Raw genomic sequence first — 15,644 nt, 5'->3', positions numbered from 1 at the left:
GGATGTTAGTTAGAGATGTCAGATAAGGAAAGGGTTTCATTACTCTCTCTGTATCTTGTATTCATTTTTATTTGAGTAAAATTGATGGTTGTTTTTGTTTATTTTCAATGAATATCCTGCACACATATTATCATATATTTATCATCAAAATTAGTTTATGCTTTTTAAAAATTATAAATCATTAAAGACATGGAAGCCATTTTAGACTGAAAGATTTCATATATCAAATGGAAGTATTTAATTAGTTTATAAGTTTAGGTGGACCTAAAAATTTATATACACTTACATAAATGCCAGTTCTTAACAACAGTTTTCATTTATTAGAAATTATCAAGACAAGTAAATCTGTCTCTCTAATACAGCACTACCTTTAATAGTAAACAAACTCTTATTAGAGTTTTATGTAGAGATATAAATGTTCTTTGCAGTTATCTGAAACATTTAAATTGCTCATAGTAGTTTTGGGGAGAAAAAAAGGACAACTTTAAAAATGAAAAAGACATTATTACGGTCCATCTCCAGGCTAAAATGTCCTAAAAGCATACCTTTTTTTCTAACTCCTCTTTAGTTCTCTGATACATCTGTTCATACTGTGACTTCTCTTTTACAGCGACACTAAGTCTTTGCTTTAGTGAATTGATTGATACCTTCTTGTTGGAACACTCTTCAGTTAATGTCTGCACCTACAATAAAAGCATGAAGGTAATTATTATTGGTAAAGGCATTCTAGTTCCATACTGTATTTGTTTCAAATGGAAACCAAATGAATACACGAATAAGTCTAGTTTATTTTCTCATAAATGATATCAAATTCAAGCATAAGATCTGTAGAACTCATACTGTGAATGAGACTAACAATCCTTAAATCAATAGCAAAACCCCAAAACTGCACAAAAAAGCATGAATATTGGTATGTGTAGCCTTCTATCTAATAATATAAAATTAATTTTAACGATATTTCCTTTAATTACTAACCTAAACTTCCTTAAGTAGGAGATGGTTGCTTTTGATTCTTAAATAAGCCAAGTCATGGATAACTTTCATTTGTATTCTCCAGTAAAAGTATAACATGTACTTTTTAGGATAAAATTAAATAAGTAATACAACATATTTATTATACATTTCAAAGAATAGCCGAAGAAAATAGTTTTTCTATTTCACTTTAAAGCTATTAAAGATAAATGATTACTTACACAAACTTTGTAAGACTACCTTAAATGATTATTGAAGTTAAAAAAATGAGCAAAATTTTAAGGATAACACTGAAGAAAACTCTACAAAGTAATTATAATTCATGTGGGTCTGTGGAGGAGAAAGAGAAAGAAAATCTGTATGCATGTGTCTTGCTCATGTAAAATTTTCTCTCTTAAATCCATCTGAGCATTACTTACATTTTTATCTCCAACAAGGAAAGTAGGGGAAACGCTCTCTCTGGAGTGGATGACATTTAGTGAATGCCAAAGCACAAGCTGCTTTATGATTTGTTTTATGATTTGTGTAAATAGCAGCTTTAAAAATTTTTAAGCAAAAAAATATCTCTTAGTCAGCAAATCACTGATTTCTACTTTGGGATCAGATATTATACAACTATTTTAAATATGACTCTTTTCCTAAGTACACTGAATTAAATGTATATAAGGAAAAAGTATACTTTCAAAAAAACCGTGGTGAGTACACTTTTTAAAGAACTGATAGTCATTGACGATAATATTTTTCATTTAAAATATATGCTTAATTCTATCATTATAAATAATAGCTTTAAATAAAAGAAAATGCTGAATAAAATGGAATTATGTATCCCAGAAATATTAAACATTTAAAAAATTAAACTTGATTATCTTCTCATGGTATATTTACAAATATAAAAAGAATGAATGACTATATTATGTGTGACCGTTTGGAGTCTTGAATTTTAAAACAAATAATGTACTTTCAGAGCAAATGATGTAATTATGTAACAATACACATATATTTTATGAATATTTGCTATACCTTTTATTAAGATTGAATATTTGAGTTAAAGTAAATACAAGGGGAAGTGATTTTTTTCAGTTTCAGTGAACATAAAAATTGATACCTTTTTTTCAAGATTTTCTAGCATTTCATTAATACTCTCATTACTTTCCAAATTTACTTTCTGTCGAAATTTCAAGTCCTCTATCAAATGTCTTTTCATGGTTATATCTCTCTCCATTCGAGACATCCTTGAAAGGGAAAAAAAGGCATTTTATCAAGAGTGATAGAAAATACTTCAACAGTGATGATATTTTACATATTATCCAATGTTATACCTACTGTTAATTTTTAAATGCTATCTGATATTAGTGAAGTTGCAAATTAATAAAATAATTGCATGGTGTAAAATATTGCTCTATTAATAATTTGAGTAAAATATTAAAATCTATAATCCAGTTGTGACTTGGTAATTACAGTATTTTTTATATACATATACATTAAAACATTAAAAAAGAACTGAGAAAAATTAATAAAATTCATGAAAACTTAAAATTATTATATTTATGTTCCATTCTTGCATTCTAAGAAAAATACAAAGCAATATTTAGAGATTATCAAAAAGCATAACATTGATAAGAAACAATTCTATACTCTAATAACAAATATAAAATTTGATAATATCATGTAAAGACACTAAAGCTAGGCATGACGTTCTAATTTAATATCATATGAGACTGAACTGACATATCAGTTTAGCTTAAATTGGTAACGCTAAGTATAAAATGATAGATGCAGTAACAACTACTACTATTACTACTATAAAAAGAACAACAGCTAACATTTATTGAGTGTTTACTATGTGCCAGTCACTGTTATAAGTGCTTTACATGTACTAACTCATTTAATTCTAAGAACTTTATGAGTTAATTCTATTAAATTGAGTCCCAGAGCTAGCAGGTAAAGAAGCCAGGATTCAAAGAATGTTTCTCTAGAGTCCTCACTGGTAAACAGTAAGCAAGACTAACTCCATCCATAAATAAGCTTCAAGATAGTCTGTTTAAAAAAATTAACCAATCTTTTTGTCTAATAGTTTTATCTGTTACGATTTTAAGTGATCTTCACTTATAACGTGGTATACATGTATGTACATAAGGTATATGTATCTCAAATTATGAATGATTAGAATTCTTTCTAAACATGTTACAACTTCTAAGCTCTAGTTTATCTATAAAAGATATAGAAAGGAAATAATTTTGATTCTGTGAGATAGAACATTTTAAACTCCTTTTCAGTATAAATACACAAAGTATTATATTATTTCATAACCCTCCAGTTATTTTAAACACAAACAAAACTTTCCTTTTTTTCCCACCTTCGCTTTATACGCTTAGGCATTAAATCCAATATAAAGATCAACCTATACATATATTTTTAGTCAAATAATTACTACATTCTAAAGTTTTCTGTTCATAGTCTTTTGGCCATTAATTGATATTTATTCAGAATTAAATATGTTTAAGATGGAAAATCTAACTTTAAACATTCTTACTATAATTAAAAAATAGTAACTATCTTGCCATAAACCATGATATATGTAATATTCTTTAAACTTTCATCTTGTGTAGGCTTAAAAACGAACTAAGAAAGGCAAACAACTTAACCTGTTGGTATTGTTTCTTGGTATGCAATGTTTAGTAGAGTCAGCCGCCACTAGGTGGCACCAAATACAACGGATAAAAATATAAAGCACATACTTTTCATGCATTTCCTTTATGTGTTCTTCTTTTGCTAGGAGTTCAAATTTCAGAGACTTCAAGTTTGATGATTGTTTAGTGAGTTCATTAGTTGCATTCTAGATTAAAAATACACATAAATTCAAATATGTCTTTCAATCTTGTTCTAAAGCAGCATAAATATAAATGCCATTTTCATGCAGATAATAAAATTGCAAAAATTATGGTTATAATTAAAATGAACAACTGAACATTTTAAAATGCTTCATTTTCTATGTTCTAACAGAAATAACATGGCGCACTAAAATTCTTATATAACATGCCAAAATCATAGAGGAACACACTCACATAATAATTGCAAAGAGTATATACCCAAAATACATTTATGGGAAATATGGATTTTGTAAAATGTAAATGTGTATGTGATTAATTATTTTTATGGTTTAGTAAGATCACTTAAAACTAATTCTGGATTTACTAATAACCTGTAACAGACTACATATAGTCACAAAGCTTTGCTGCACCTCCCATCAAGAGGTGTAATCCGTCTCCCAACCCTTTGAATCTGGCCTGGCCTGCGATTTGCTTTGACCAAAAGTATGTGGCATATGACACTGTGCAAATATCAGATCTAGGCCCTAAATCCTTCTATTGCATCTTTGCCCTCTTGGAATGCTGCTCTGGGATCACCTTCCAACAAATATAGAGGAAAGGCCATTTGGGAGAGTACTGAGGTACCCCAGATGACAGCCAGCAGACCAATTGCCAGCCTTTGAGTGAGGCTCTCTTGGAACTTCCAGCCCAGGTAAATCCTTGGTTTAGAAGAATGCAGGCATATGAGGGGACCCAGCAGACAGCAGCAAAAGAACTACCTAGTGAACCCACTGGATCATAAGAAGTAATAAATTGCTGTTGTTTTAAGCTGCTACATTTTAGGATAATGTTAGATAGTAAAAGATAACTGATAAAGAACCTTATGAATACTGAATACTTCCTCACTTGAACTTATAAACAATACTAATTATTAAAGTATTTATACATAATTATTAGTTTTTCAAAGCAGAACACCTTTGTGGTATTTGTTGTCTGCATGGCCTAGGAGCCAGAGGTAGTAGCTAGAGTGTTAGGGACACCTAACTTTCAATTTTGACTCAAGTTCCAAGAAAACCTGTACTCTCAGATATTATTTAGTGATTTGATATTTTGGTTTTTCTACCTGTAAGATAGCATTGACATACATTAATTCATTTGTTAAATTTAACAAGTATTAAATAATATAAATAAAATGTAACTTTAAAAATATTTGTAGTAGTTATTTCGCTAATTTTTCTAATAACTATAGTCTAGTTTCTATGAGAACTATTTCCAGGTTTGACTAACTTATTCTAAAAAATATAAATCTGAAAAGATGAAACCATTAACCACACAATGTAAATGTGAGTCAAATTCATTAGACAGACTTTAAATATCTCATTGGTATGGCATATGTAAATTTTAAATTTCCATTAAATATTATATTAATTTTCTTAAAAACCCAAGGCTACCTCAACTTGGCAACTGTATTGAATGCTAAAAGTTTTGATTAAATTTTGTGTTATGCAATCTAAATTTCCATCATATTTTACATGTTTACAGTGACATATGGTGTCTTACTTCTAGCATTGCCAGAGTAAGATGTTCCACACTAGTAAATTTACCAAAAAATTGAAGCTTTTGCTTTAATCATTAAACTTAAATTCTTTCCGGAATGATTGTTCATTCATTTAGAAATGACAATCCACAATTACATTAAGCAATAGTGATACTTTAATATAATGATATTATATTATAAATATTATCACTATATTAATTATGTTATATTACTGTATCTAATTTATTATCACTGTGTCATTATATAATGATGCCTTTAAGAACTATTATGATATAAATGGCTACTTAGCCCTACTCTGAATGGTCCCAGGCTGCTGTTTTTCTAATTTTGTATTTTTACCTTAGCATTTTTATATTTTTTTTCTGTCAATCTGTTGATCATAATTTCTTGATTCTCTCAATATTCCTGCCTAAAAACAAGCCCTTAATATACATACTTCTAATTTGCTGCTTTTGAGGTGTTTTCTGCTGAGAAGTTAAACAAATAAACTCATTACAGCTATATTTAAAATAAAAGACAAAAGGCAGTAAATGAAGCCTGACAATATCTTCAACAGAATAAATTAAGTGGATTTTAAGATAGCTGTTTGATTCTTTTATGTTTTTAGACTTAAGCCTGTTATTTTAGGTGGCTGAAAAATGCTGTAATTCTGACTTCTGGATAATTGAGGGATTACAGAATTATAATAAATAAAACAATGCCAGCTTGATAAATACTTTTGCCAGACTCTCTAAATCTCATAGTTATTTTGTTTAATCCTCAGAAATCCTTTTTAAGAGGGTAGAAAGGTATCCCTGCACTAGACCTCCGGAGAAGCTAAGTAATTTCCTCAATCAGGTCCCACAAGAAGTTACTGGACAACAAATGATCAAAACCCAGGTCCTCTGACACTTTTCCATTTCCTACAACATAATACTTATCTGCAGCATGACAAAATCTGGAGCAAAACACATATTTCAAAGATGTCATAATGGTAATACTCTATCTTGGTTAGAGCTTTCCTGTTTAAGTTTATTAAACACTTAAAAAATTTTTCATAGCGAAATGAGTAAAAGCATGGATGCTGGAGCCCTATGGATTGAGTTCTAATCTCAGCTCTATCTCTTAGTAGCTGTGTGACCTTGGACAATTAACTTACTCAGTTTGCTTAACTGTAAAATAGATATAATAACAGAATTTATCTCATAGGGTTGAAACGAGTATTTAATGAGTTAATATTTTTAAAAGACTTAGAACTAGACTGGCAATAGATCATATATAAATTAACAGTAGTTTAAAAACCATTATTCTTCATTATTAACTTACTGGAAAACTGGAAGAGAACATGGTATATACCAAAAGGTATCCTTTCAACAATCAGGAGGTCAAAAATAATCACAAATATAAGTTGGAGTACTACTCAATCCAGAGTGTATAAAGAACTACAAATTAAACTAAATATAAATAACTGATGTATATATCATTCACTGGAAGGAATTTATATGTCACTAAATATTTTATTATCTATCTATATAAAGTTGGGTTCCTTGAGGAAACATGTCTAATATGGGTAAAAATGAAGACACAGAAATGCACATGAGCACTCTAATTTCTGAATGAACCATGTACACCTCAGAAGTACACCTAAGAATTTACATAGAAAAGTCTAATATTAATTGGATAAAATAAAAAAGATGGATGTAGACCTTTAAGAGATTCAAATCTAACCATTTTTTTTTTTACTAGGCATAGAAAACATCAAGTAGAAAATAAGCTATTTCTCGGAAATTTATTATGTTAGCAATCTGATATGTTATAGGCTGAATTGTGTCCTGGCAAAATTCATATGTTGAAGTCCTAACCTCCCATTCCAGTACTTCAAAATGTATTTGGATAGGGCTTTTAAGGGGGTAATTAAAGTAAAATGAGGTCACATGGGTGGGCCTTAATCTAACATGACTGGTGTCCTTATAAGAGAAGCAATTAGGACACAGACCTCATAGACTTGAGGGGTGACCATGTGAAGACCCAGCAAGAAGGTGGCAATCCATAGGCCAAGGAAAGAGGCCTTGGAAGAAATCAAACGTGTCAATACTTTGATCTTGGACTTCTAGACCCCAGAACTATGGGAAAATAAATTTCTATTATTCAAGCCAGCCACTCGGTGGTATTTTGTTATGGCAGCCCTAGCAATCTAATACAATATCGAAACAGAAATTTGTAGTATCAAGAGTATTATTTACTTAAAAGTACCTAGTCTTCCAGGATATTTCCATATTAAAGCATGAAATAAGACAAAAGTAAAGATTTACCCTTTTTGTCCCTATGCAGCCTGGTCAGTGTTCCAGGGCTCCAGGTTAGATATGGACAATGTCACTTCAAACTTACATCAAAAGCATGATCTAAATTGCTTTAGGCATTCTCATTAGTCTCACCTTTGTAACTCACACATTCCTTCAAAGTGAGAGAGATTTATATATGGGTAAAAACTTACGCCATGGTAAACCATGATTCAAGAAGCTTACAGATATCCATATGGGCCTATTATTACCAAAAATTGTTAGAGTATTAGTAGTAAGTAAAATGAAATAAATAAAATAAAAATCAACTTAAAACTATTAACAATTTAAAAAATTTAGACATCAGATCAGACATTACTGGATTTAACATTCTATTTTATCTTGGTGAAAACAAAAGTTATATTAGGCACATGAAGACTTAAATATAAGAAGAATCACTGAACTGTGAATAAAAGTATCTGTAGTAGATAAGATCAAAGAAGACCACAATGATTTTATCCTCCATATAAAACCTAATCACTGAAATGTTCAATTTATACATTTTACTCCATTTTTTCAGAGACAGAAACATATCTTAAGAGAAGATATATAGTTCCAAACTTGCACGACTATTTTTTCTCATTTCTATTATGTAAGGTATTTAAACTTATAAAATGTAATTGTTGAGGCAAGTTCTGCACATAAAAACTCTCTGAAGAAAATGGTATTTAAGGAGCATCTAAATTAATACCAACTGGTATATCTGATTATTAATAACAAAGCAAAATATTTTCAAGCAATAGTACACAAATTTACTTTAAACTTTATCTTAGTTTATCTTACTAGTTATCCTTCATTTAAAGATGTTATTATTAGAAAGAGCACACATATAATATTTTGGATTGAAAATAACTGAGTCTATTTGACAATTCTATACCCTAATACCCTCTTAACAGTCATGGTTATTACATTTCTAGTGTATTCTGTGCATTTTCAACCAGAATTTTCTTTCTAGTAACTCTCATTATAGCTATGGTCCCATATACACTGTCCTTTTAGCTTCCAGCTAGCAATCGCCACTGAAGAAAATAATTAATATGTGAGGAATTAATGAGCTTGTTTTAAGAAGCACGAAAGTGAACTTTCGGATTAGAACTCACAAATCCCATTTTTTACAAGATAATTTTTTTTAACCTAAGGCCAGCCTTACTTTTAAGTTGTTGACAGTCTCACCTGGACTTAGACACAATTCTTTATAAGCAAAAGGAACACTGGTCTTTATTCTCACTCTCAGGTTTAACTTGATTAAACCAACTCACCTTTGCTCTGTGCTTCTTCTCCTTTCCCCTAATTCCCTCCTCCTTCCCCATCTCCAACAAAGAACCACCAAATTAAAACAGCAGCAAAATGTGTACAGGAAAGCAATTCTATTTATGTTGATACATTATTATGTTCAAAAAGAATTCTGTTCAGTGGCAGGCAGAGAGGAGTTGAATAGTGGAATAGAATGATAATGGCCAGTTTCCATCGTCTCCTAAGTTAGGATTTCATGGTGTCTTGCTATTTTTTCAGAGAATAGTATTATAAGTTACCAGATAAGAATCTACCAGGCTAAAATAGAAAGATGAGATTGAATGTAGTATTGATAATTTAGGGGTTATTTATACCATAATTTACCTTTATTAGTAGAATTAAATTAGAATTGATAGAAACATGTCTTTAAGGATTCAGTAACTTAATAAATGTTTTCATCTTTAATAAAATTTATAATCACCTTTAGTTTACACTGCAATTGCTTCATTTCCAAATCCATGCTCCTTGAAGGGCCAAGTGATGTAACTTGTATCTGTGGAACTGTTACCCGGGCAACTTCTTCAGCCAAACTTGTGATTTCGGATGAAGACTCCAATTTCTTCAGTAAATCTTCTTTTTCTTTCCGAAGCTCAGCCAAATCCAAATTTAGCTTCTTTTTAAAGAAGATAAATATAAATTTATTATAAAAGTAATTACATTTAACCTAACAATTATCAGCAAATTGTACAGGTAGGAAAATGCTAAAGAAAAAGTGACACTGATTACAAAAATATTTATTATAAAAACTACAGAAATTCTAACTTCCACTAGTTTTTGCTTAAGGTTGTAGGGCTTGTAAAGGTTAAAACAAAATAGACCAGCTGTACTCAATATCTTTGGGTTGGCTGGTCTTTACTCATGATGTGATATTTCTTTGCCTTCATATAAACATGGGTGTGCCAGAGATTCACATATTTGATAACCTTGACTTCAGGGCTGATGTACTTAACTGGTAAAAGCCAAGCTGGAGCAGGACAGGATAACAGATGTTAGTTGTTTATTCCACTGGGTAGGTCTTACTACCCTATATAGCAGCCAAAATGCTTCTCATTTAGCAACAGAAACGTTAAGTCCAATTAGCAGAAGAGGCTTATTAGAGATTTAGTTCAAATAAATAGCATACAAACACATTCACTCAGTTTTATGCACTTGATTGATAGTTGACAAGTCCTCTTTGTAATGCTGAGGTAGATTGCACTAAACTTTTATTTAAATTTTTAATAACATGAACATTTTACTAAATGACATACTGGTAATGCTTTTATGAAATTGTAAAAGAAACTGCCTTAATGTTAGCCCCTTTCATTCACCCATCTGTAGTCAGCAGAATGCCACCAAGCTATAATGGCATAACAACTTAGAGATCCTTAAGAGGATAACTGCACTATTACTTTATTATTCCAAAGAAGCTTATAATAATGGTAGTTTAACATAAGGAACAATTATACAAAATGGTACTGAAGTCTCTCAGAGGGGGAAAAATTCTTTCTTTGTTAAGAATTCTAATTAAAACAGTAAAAGATGTGGCTAACATGTATAGTCATATATATATGGGACATAAGTTACTTAAGTATTAACACTATGTTTAAACACAATTTCTAAAAAGTACACCAATAAATCTGTAATTACATGTATATTTGTGTATACATGTGTATACTGTTAAATATGAATATTTTAGATCATGAATTCAAAACTAGGGCTTGATATATTTGAGATTAAACTACATTTTGGTGAAATAACAAGTATGTTTCGGTGGAAAAAAAAATTTCTTTGGCTATATTTTAACCTATGATCTAAAAGCGTGGTTTTTTATATTTTTCAGGAAATATTCATTCCTGGATTGTCCCAAAGGTAACAAATAATTAACATCGAAAAGCAAAAGCAAACTCATAATTTCCCTAAATCTGAAAATCTTCCTGGTTATCATTCAAGGTTGAATAGATCTCCCTCCCTGTTTATTAATTCTGTGTCCAATCGTCAGGTTCTATAAATTATGTAATATTTCTCATATTCATTTCCTTCTGCCACTTTCTTAATGAAGACTCATCATCGCACTAAGACCACTGCAATAGTCTTTCCCCTATGGGCAACCTTTCTCTACATTCAAACCATCTTTTATACAACTTCCCAAAACAACACTGACCTGTTATTCTCTTATTCAAAACTCTTCAGGGGTTCCTCAGCCCAGCAGAAGAAAGCTCAGATGTTTGTGGTTATAATAAAGCTCTGTAAGATTTAACTTCAATCTGTGTTTCAGTCACACATCACCTGCAGTCAAACTTGTCTGCCCTTCCCCAAAACTTTCAGCCATTTCTACATTGATGACTCTACACATGGTGTTTCCTTCTGCTGAAATCTCTCTCATGCATAAGGAGTAGCTTAGTATTTCCTCCTTTATGAAATCTTCTCTGCTCCAACCAAGTAGCTTCTCCATTCTCTTAGCTCGCATAGCATTATGGCTGTTCCTCAACCACGGCCCTAGCAAAGGCTTGAGAGAGGACTGTGCCTTTGTTAACCTATGTATCCACCCCCACCCCCCACCATGGTATCTAAAAGCAATGCCTTTTGTATACTAAGAAACAGAAGAAAGGTTTCAAAAATTCAAGTCTACCTGTTTGTTGCACAGATGGTGCTATAAAGACACATATTGATTTCAGCTTTTATGTATAATCTTTCTATTATTTTATTACTATATAAATTAAAATACACTTTTATTAGCAATGTAGTATTATTAAGCTTTTACTTAAATAGTATGCAGCAGAACATTTAGCAATCCTAAAGTTAATGTTCTGCATCTAAATTAGACTTTTTGAGATTTTCATTTGTTAAGACATAATTCATGACTACAATGCTAGGTAGAATCTCAGGCAACAGAGAAGACTAAATTAAAAAAATTTTTTTAACATCTTTATTGGAGTATAATTGCTTTACAATGGTGTGTTAGTTTCTGCTGTATAACAAAGCGAATCATGCTGTATAACAAAGCGAATCAGCTATACATATACGTATATCCCCATTTCTCCTCCCTCTTAAGTCTCCCTCTCACCCTCCCTATGCCACCCCTCTAGATGGACACAAAGCACCGAGCTGATCTCCCTGTGCTATGCGGCTGCTTCCCACTAGCTATCTATTTTACATTTGGTAGTGTATATATGTCCATGCCACTGTCTCACTTAGTCCCAGCTTACCCTTCCCTCTCCCCGTGTCCCCAAGTCCATTCTCTACACCTGCGTACAGAAGACTAAATTTTGATGAGGCTCTTTTCTTCCTGGTGGCTTCTCTCATTTGTTAAACTTGTATGCCATTAGATCTATTCTTTCCACAGTGGCAAATCCTGACATTATAAATATATCCTTCATTGAGCAAAGACCAAGACAATAAATATATCTCTTTAAAAGATACGCACATATCTTTAAATATATTGTAGATTTTAACTACAAGATATTGTAGATTTTAACTTCAATTTAATGTTATAAAAGTTTAGTAAACAAAGAAATATTGAAATTATGGAGACAGTAAACCAAATGACTTGCAATTTATTAAAATATAAATCATGCTTTGATTAAACTATTTTAACTCTATAATCTTTAAAACATATTTCTGATGTTAATTATATATGCCTAGAAATGCTACAGAGCACCTGTCAAAATAGAAGAAATAGACAAATCATACATTCTATCAGTTTCGAATCCTTTGATTATCCCTTAGCATTTTGGACAAGTAATTATGGCTCTATTACTAACTTCTCTCAGTTTAAGCATTCTATTTCTTAATTGAGAAGTTTTATAGATGAGACAAGAATGATAAATAATAACTTTCTTTTGTTTATACTTGGTTTGGAATGTGAGACTTTTGTGGTGACCTTGTTAGAAAGTGATTGTGCTGTTGGGACCTCCCTAGTGACGCAGTGGTTAAGAATCCACCTGCCAATGCAGGGGACATGGGTTCGAGCCCTGGTCCAGGAAGATCTCACAGGCCGCGGAGCAACTAAGCCTGTGCACCACAACTACTGAGCCTGCACCCTAGAGTCTGTGAGCCATAACTACTGAGCCAGCGTGCCACAACTACTGAATCCCACGTGGCTAGGGCCCCTGCTCCGCAACAAGAGAAGCCACTGCAATGAGAGGCCTGCATACCGCAACGAAGAGTAGCCCCTGCTCACCGCAGCTAGAGAAAGCCCATGTGCAGCAACGAAAATCCAGCACAGCCAAAAATAAATAAATTTATTTTTAAAAAAGTGATTGTATTGTAAAATCTACCAATAAATTAAAATTACTCTTAAAATTATTTTTCTTTTTTATCAGAAGCATGATTCCTATTTCTATATTATTACCTTTCTATGTCCAATCAAAGATTTAAAAATATTTAAGTCATATTACATTAAAATCATAAATAATATTAAAACACATAGAAGAGTCATAATTTCTGGATTCTAATTTGGGGTCTACTGCTTACCAGCTGAGTGACAATGAGCAAGCACTTGACTTTGTTTCTCTGTTTAAAAACAGAGATGATGCTTGCTTACCTAGCAAAGGTAATCTTGAGGGCAGAATTTTTTTTTTTTAAATCTGTGATAGCACTTGGTAAACTTTAAATTTACAGTATTATTGTTAGCATCATTAGCTTGTGGAAAACGCTACCATACAGAGTCTAAGAAGTGTCCTAAAGGCTGAGGACCTGAATTAATAAAAAGCTTTGCTATATACATACACACACATGCACACACATACAAATACCAAATAATTCTGTAATTTCTCCCATGACAGAAACATTACTTTGTCTTAAGTGACAGTTATTTGTTTGATCTTAACTTAGGATTCCCTACTAGGATACAAGCTCATTGAAGGCAGATGTGTTATTCTGACTCTTTATTTCCCCAGCAGTGCACTTCCTTTACAATCTTTTAAAAGTCTATTTCAACTTAAAAGTTGGAGTCAATGAGAATAATACTGAGATTTGTATTGATTTATGTGTAGTCAATTATCCTAACCAAAGGTTATAAAATAGAAGTTAACACTCTAAAAGTTTAAAATGAGACACTAGTTATTAATTTAACTTATTTAAATATAACATTGAAGAAGCGTAAGTCTCTAAAAAGGAAAGAACCCTCTAAGCAACTGTAAGAAGAAACATGGAAATATTAGAGAATTCATTATTCAGTAATGAGCACTGTGGTAGGCAGAATTCTCAGATGACCCCCAATGGCCTATGCCCTTGTATGTGTGTTGGAACTGTGAATATGATAAGCTATCACTCCCATGATTACACCATTTGCATTATGTTATATGCAAAGGGATTCTGTAGATGTAAATTATGGTCCCTAGTCACATGACTTTGAATTAATCAAAAGTGAGATTACCCTGGCTGGTGAATAATCAGGTGAGCCCTTTAAAAAAAAGCCAGGGGCTCTCCCTGACGTAAGATTCTCCTGCTAGCCTTGAAGAAGTAAGTTGCCATGTTATGAGAGGACTACAGAGGGGGCTATAACGTAAGGCCCTAAGGAAGACCTCAGGAGCTGAGAATGGTCCTTGAGCAAGAAAACAGGTACTTCAGTCCTACAACCACAAGGAACTAAATTTTCCCAACAAACACAGAAGCTTGGAAGAAAAGCCTATACTCCAGAAAGAAAGGCAGCTTGGCTGCTTGTGATACTCTGAGCAAAGGATCCCACTAACCTGTGCCAGACTCCTAACTATGGAAACTGTGAGGTAATGTGTATATCGTTTCTAAGCTGCTAAATTTGTGGTAATTTGTTACATAACATGGAAAACTAGTATGAATCCCAAATTTTAAAAAGCAGCCCCTTTTTTGAACCTATTCCTTTTTCCCTTATTGCCTCCCTACCTTCCCTTAAGCAAGTGTCCTGAATCCACAGTACATAGTTTGTATAACATCCTCACTCTGGTTTTTCTTTTCCTCATCCATAATTTTGTGTTTATTTTTTCAATAGCTCTAAAAAACCTGTTCCAGTTTCTATGCTAGAAATATAAATTGACTCTTCCAGATCTGCATTTTGTAGTTTAATTGCCAAGCAAAAAGCCTCTGGCCAGAAGTTTCCTTTTGTTGCTCTCAACAGTAATCCCATGAACAGGGTAGATAAGGCTCCCTGGATGTACTCTCCTTTATTCTCTTACATGGGAGTTCATTCATGCCTTTTGTTTATTCTGGGCCCCAACTTGATATTTTCTGCAAGATTTTGCTAGGTAAGATCTACATTCAGAACGTTGACTCAATATCTGTGATTCATTCCTTTTTACATACTATGTGGTAGGCACTGTATTAGCTCTATATTTTCGACGATAAAAAAGTTATAATCCTTGCCTTTAGGTAGTTACCAGTCTATAACCTAGAAATATATCATGATAAACTACAGTAAGTGCTACGGAGAAACAAATCGGGGAGCTAACGGAACTGCCGCTGCCTTCAAATCCTGTCTGGTAAATGCGAGTTACAGCCAGTTTCCTTCCGCGTACTCCTCCTGATTTGTTTTGTCAAATGTTTCCCGGAAGCTAGGTATAACATTAAAGGCCATGGCTAGATATACAATCATCCCGCTTTCCAACTTTTACTCTAGAGAAGGCATCTATCAGAAACTGCTGAGTAAATTCAGGGCAGTCCTGATGAGATGGAGGGTCTCTTCTCCAGCAGGGAGCCTCGGTAAACATTTTAATGTTCAAGAATGAATTATCAGAA

The 15,644-nt window shown here is 32.3% G+C and overlaps 1 protein-coding gene across 5 annotated transcripts in view; it reads right to left on the bottom strand.

The window, feature by feature from the left end:
* The window catches only part of CNTLN (centlein), a 333,334-nt gene that overhangs the window by 50,565 nt on the left and 267,125 nt on the right, over positions 1–15,644 (bottom strand). For all 5 annotated transcript variants that reach the window (XM_068552481.1, XM_068552482.1, XM_068552485.1 and 2 more), the window contains 4 exons: positions 9,373–9,564; positions 3,711–3,808; positions 2,078–2,204; positions 546–683 (listed from right to left, as the gene is read on the bottom strand). In XM_068552481.1, coding sequence (XP_068408582.1) covers positions 546–683; positions 2,078–2,204; positions 3,711–3,808; positions 9,373–9,564 — 555 coding nt within the window. The remainder of the gene's footprint in view (positions 1–545; positions 684–2,077; positions 2,205–3,710; positions 3,809–9,372; positions 9,565–15,644) is intronic.

Source organism: Eschrichtius robustus, chromosome 10, assembly GCF_028021215.1.
Source record: "Eschrichtius robustus isolate mEscRob2 chromosome 10, mEscRob2.pri, whole genome shotgun sequence".
Taxonomy (NCBI): Eukaryota; Metazoa; Chordata; class Mammalia; order Artiodactyla; family Eschrichtiidae; genus Eschrichtius; species Eschrichtius robustus.
Note: the sequence above shows the minus strand (reverse complement) of the source record. Positions and strands in the feature narration are given on the sequence as shown.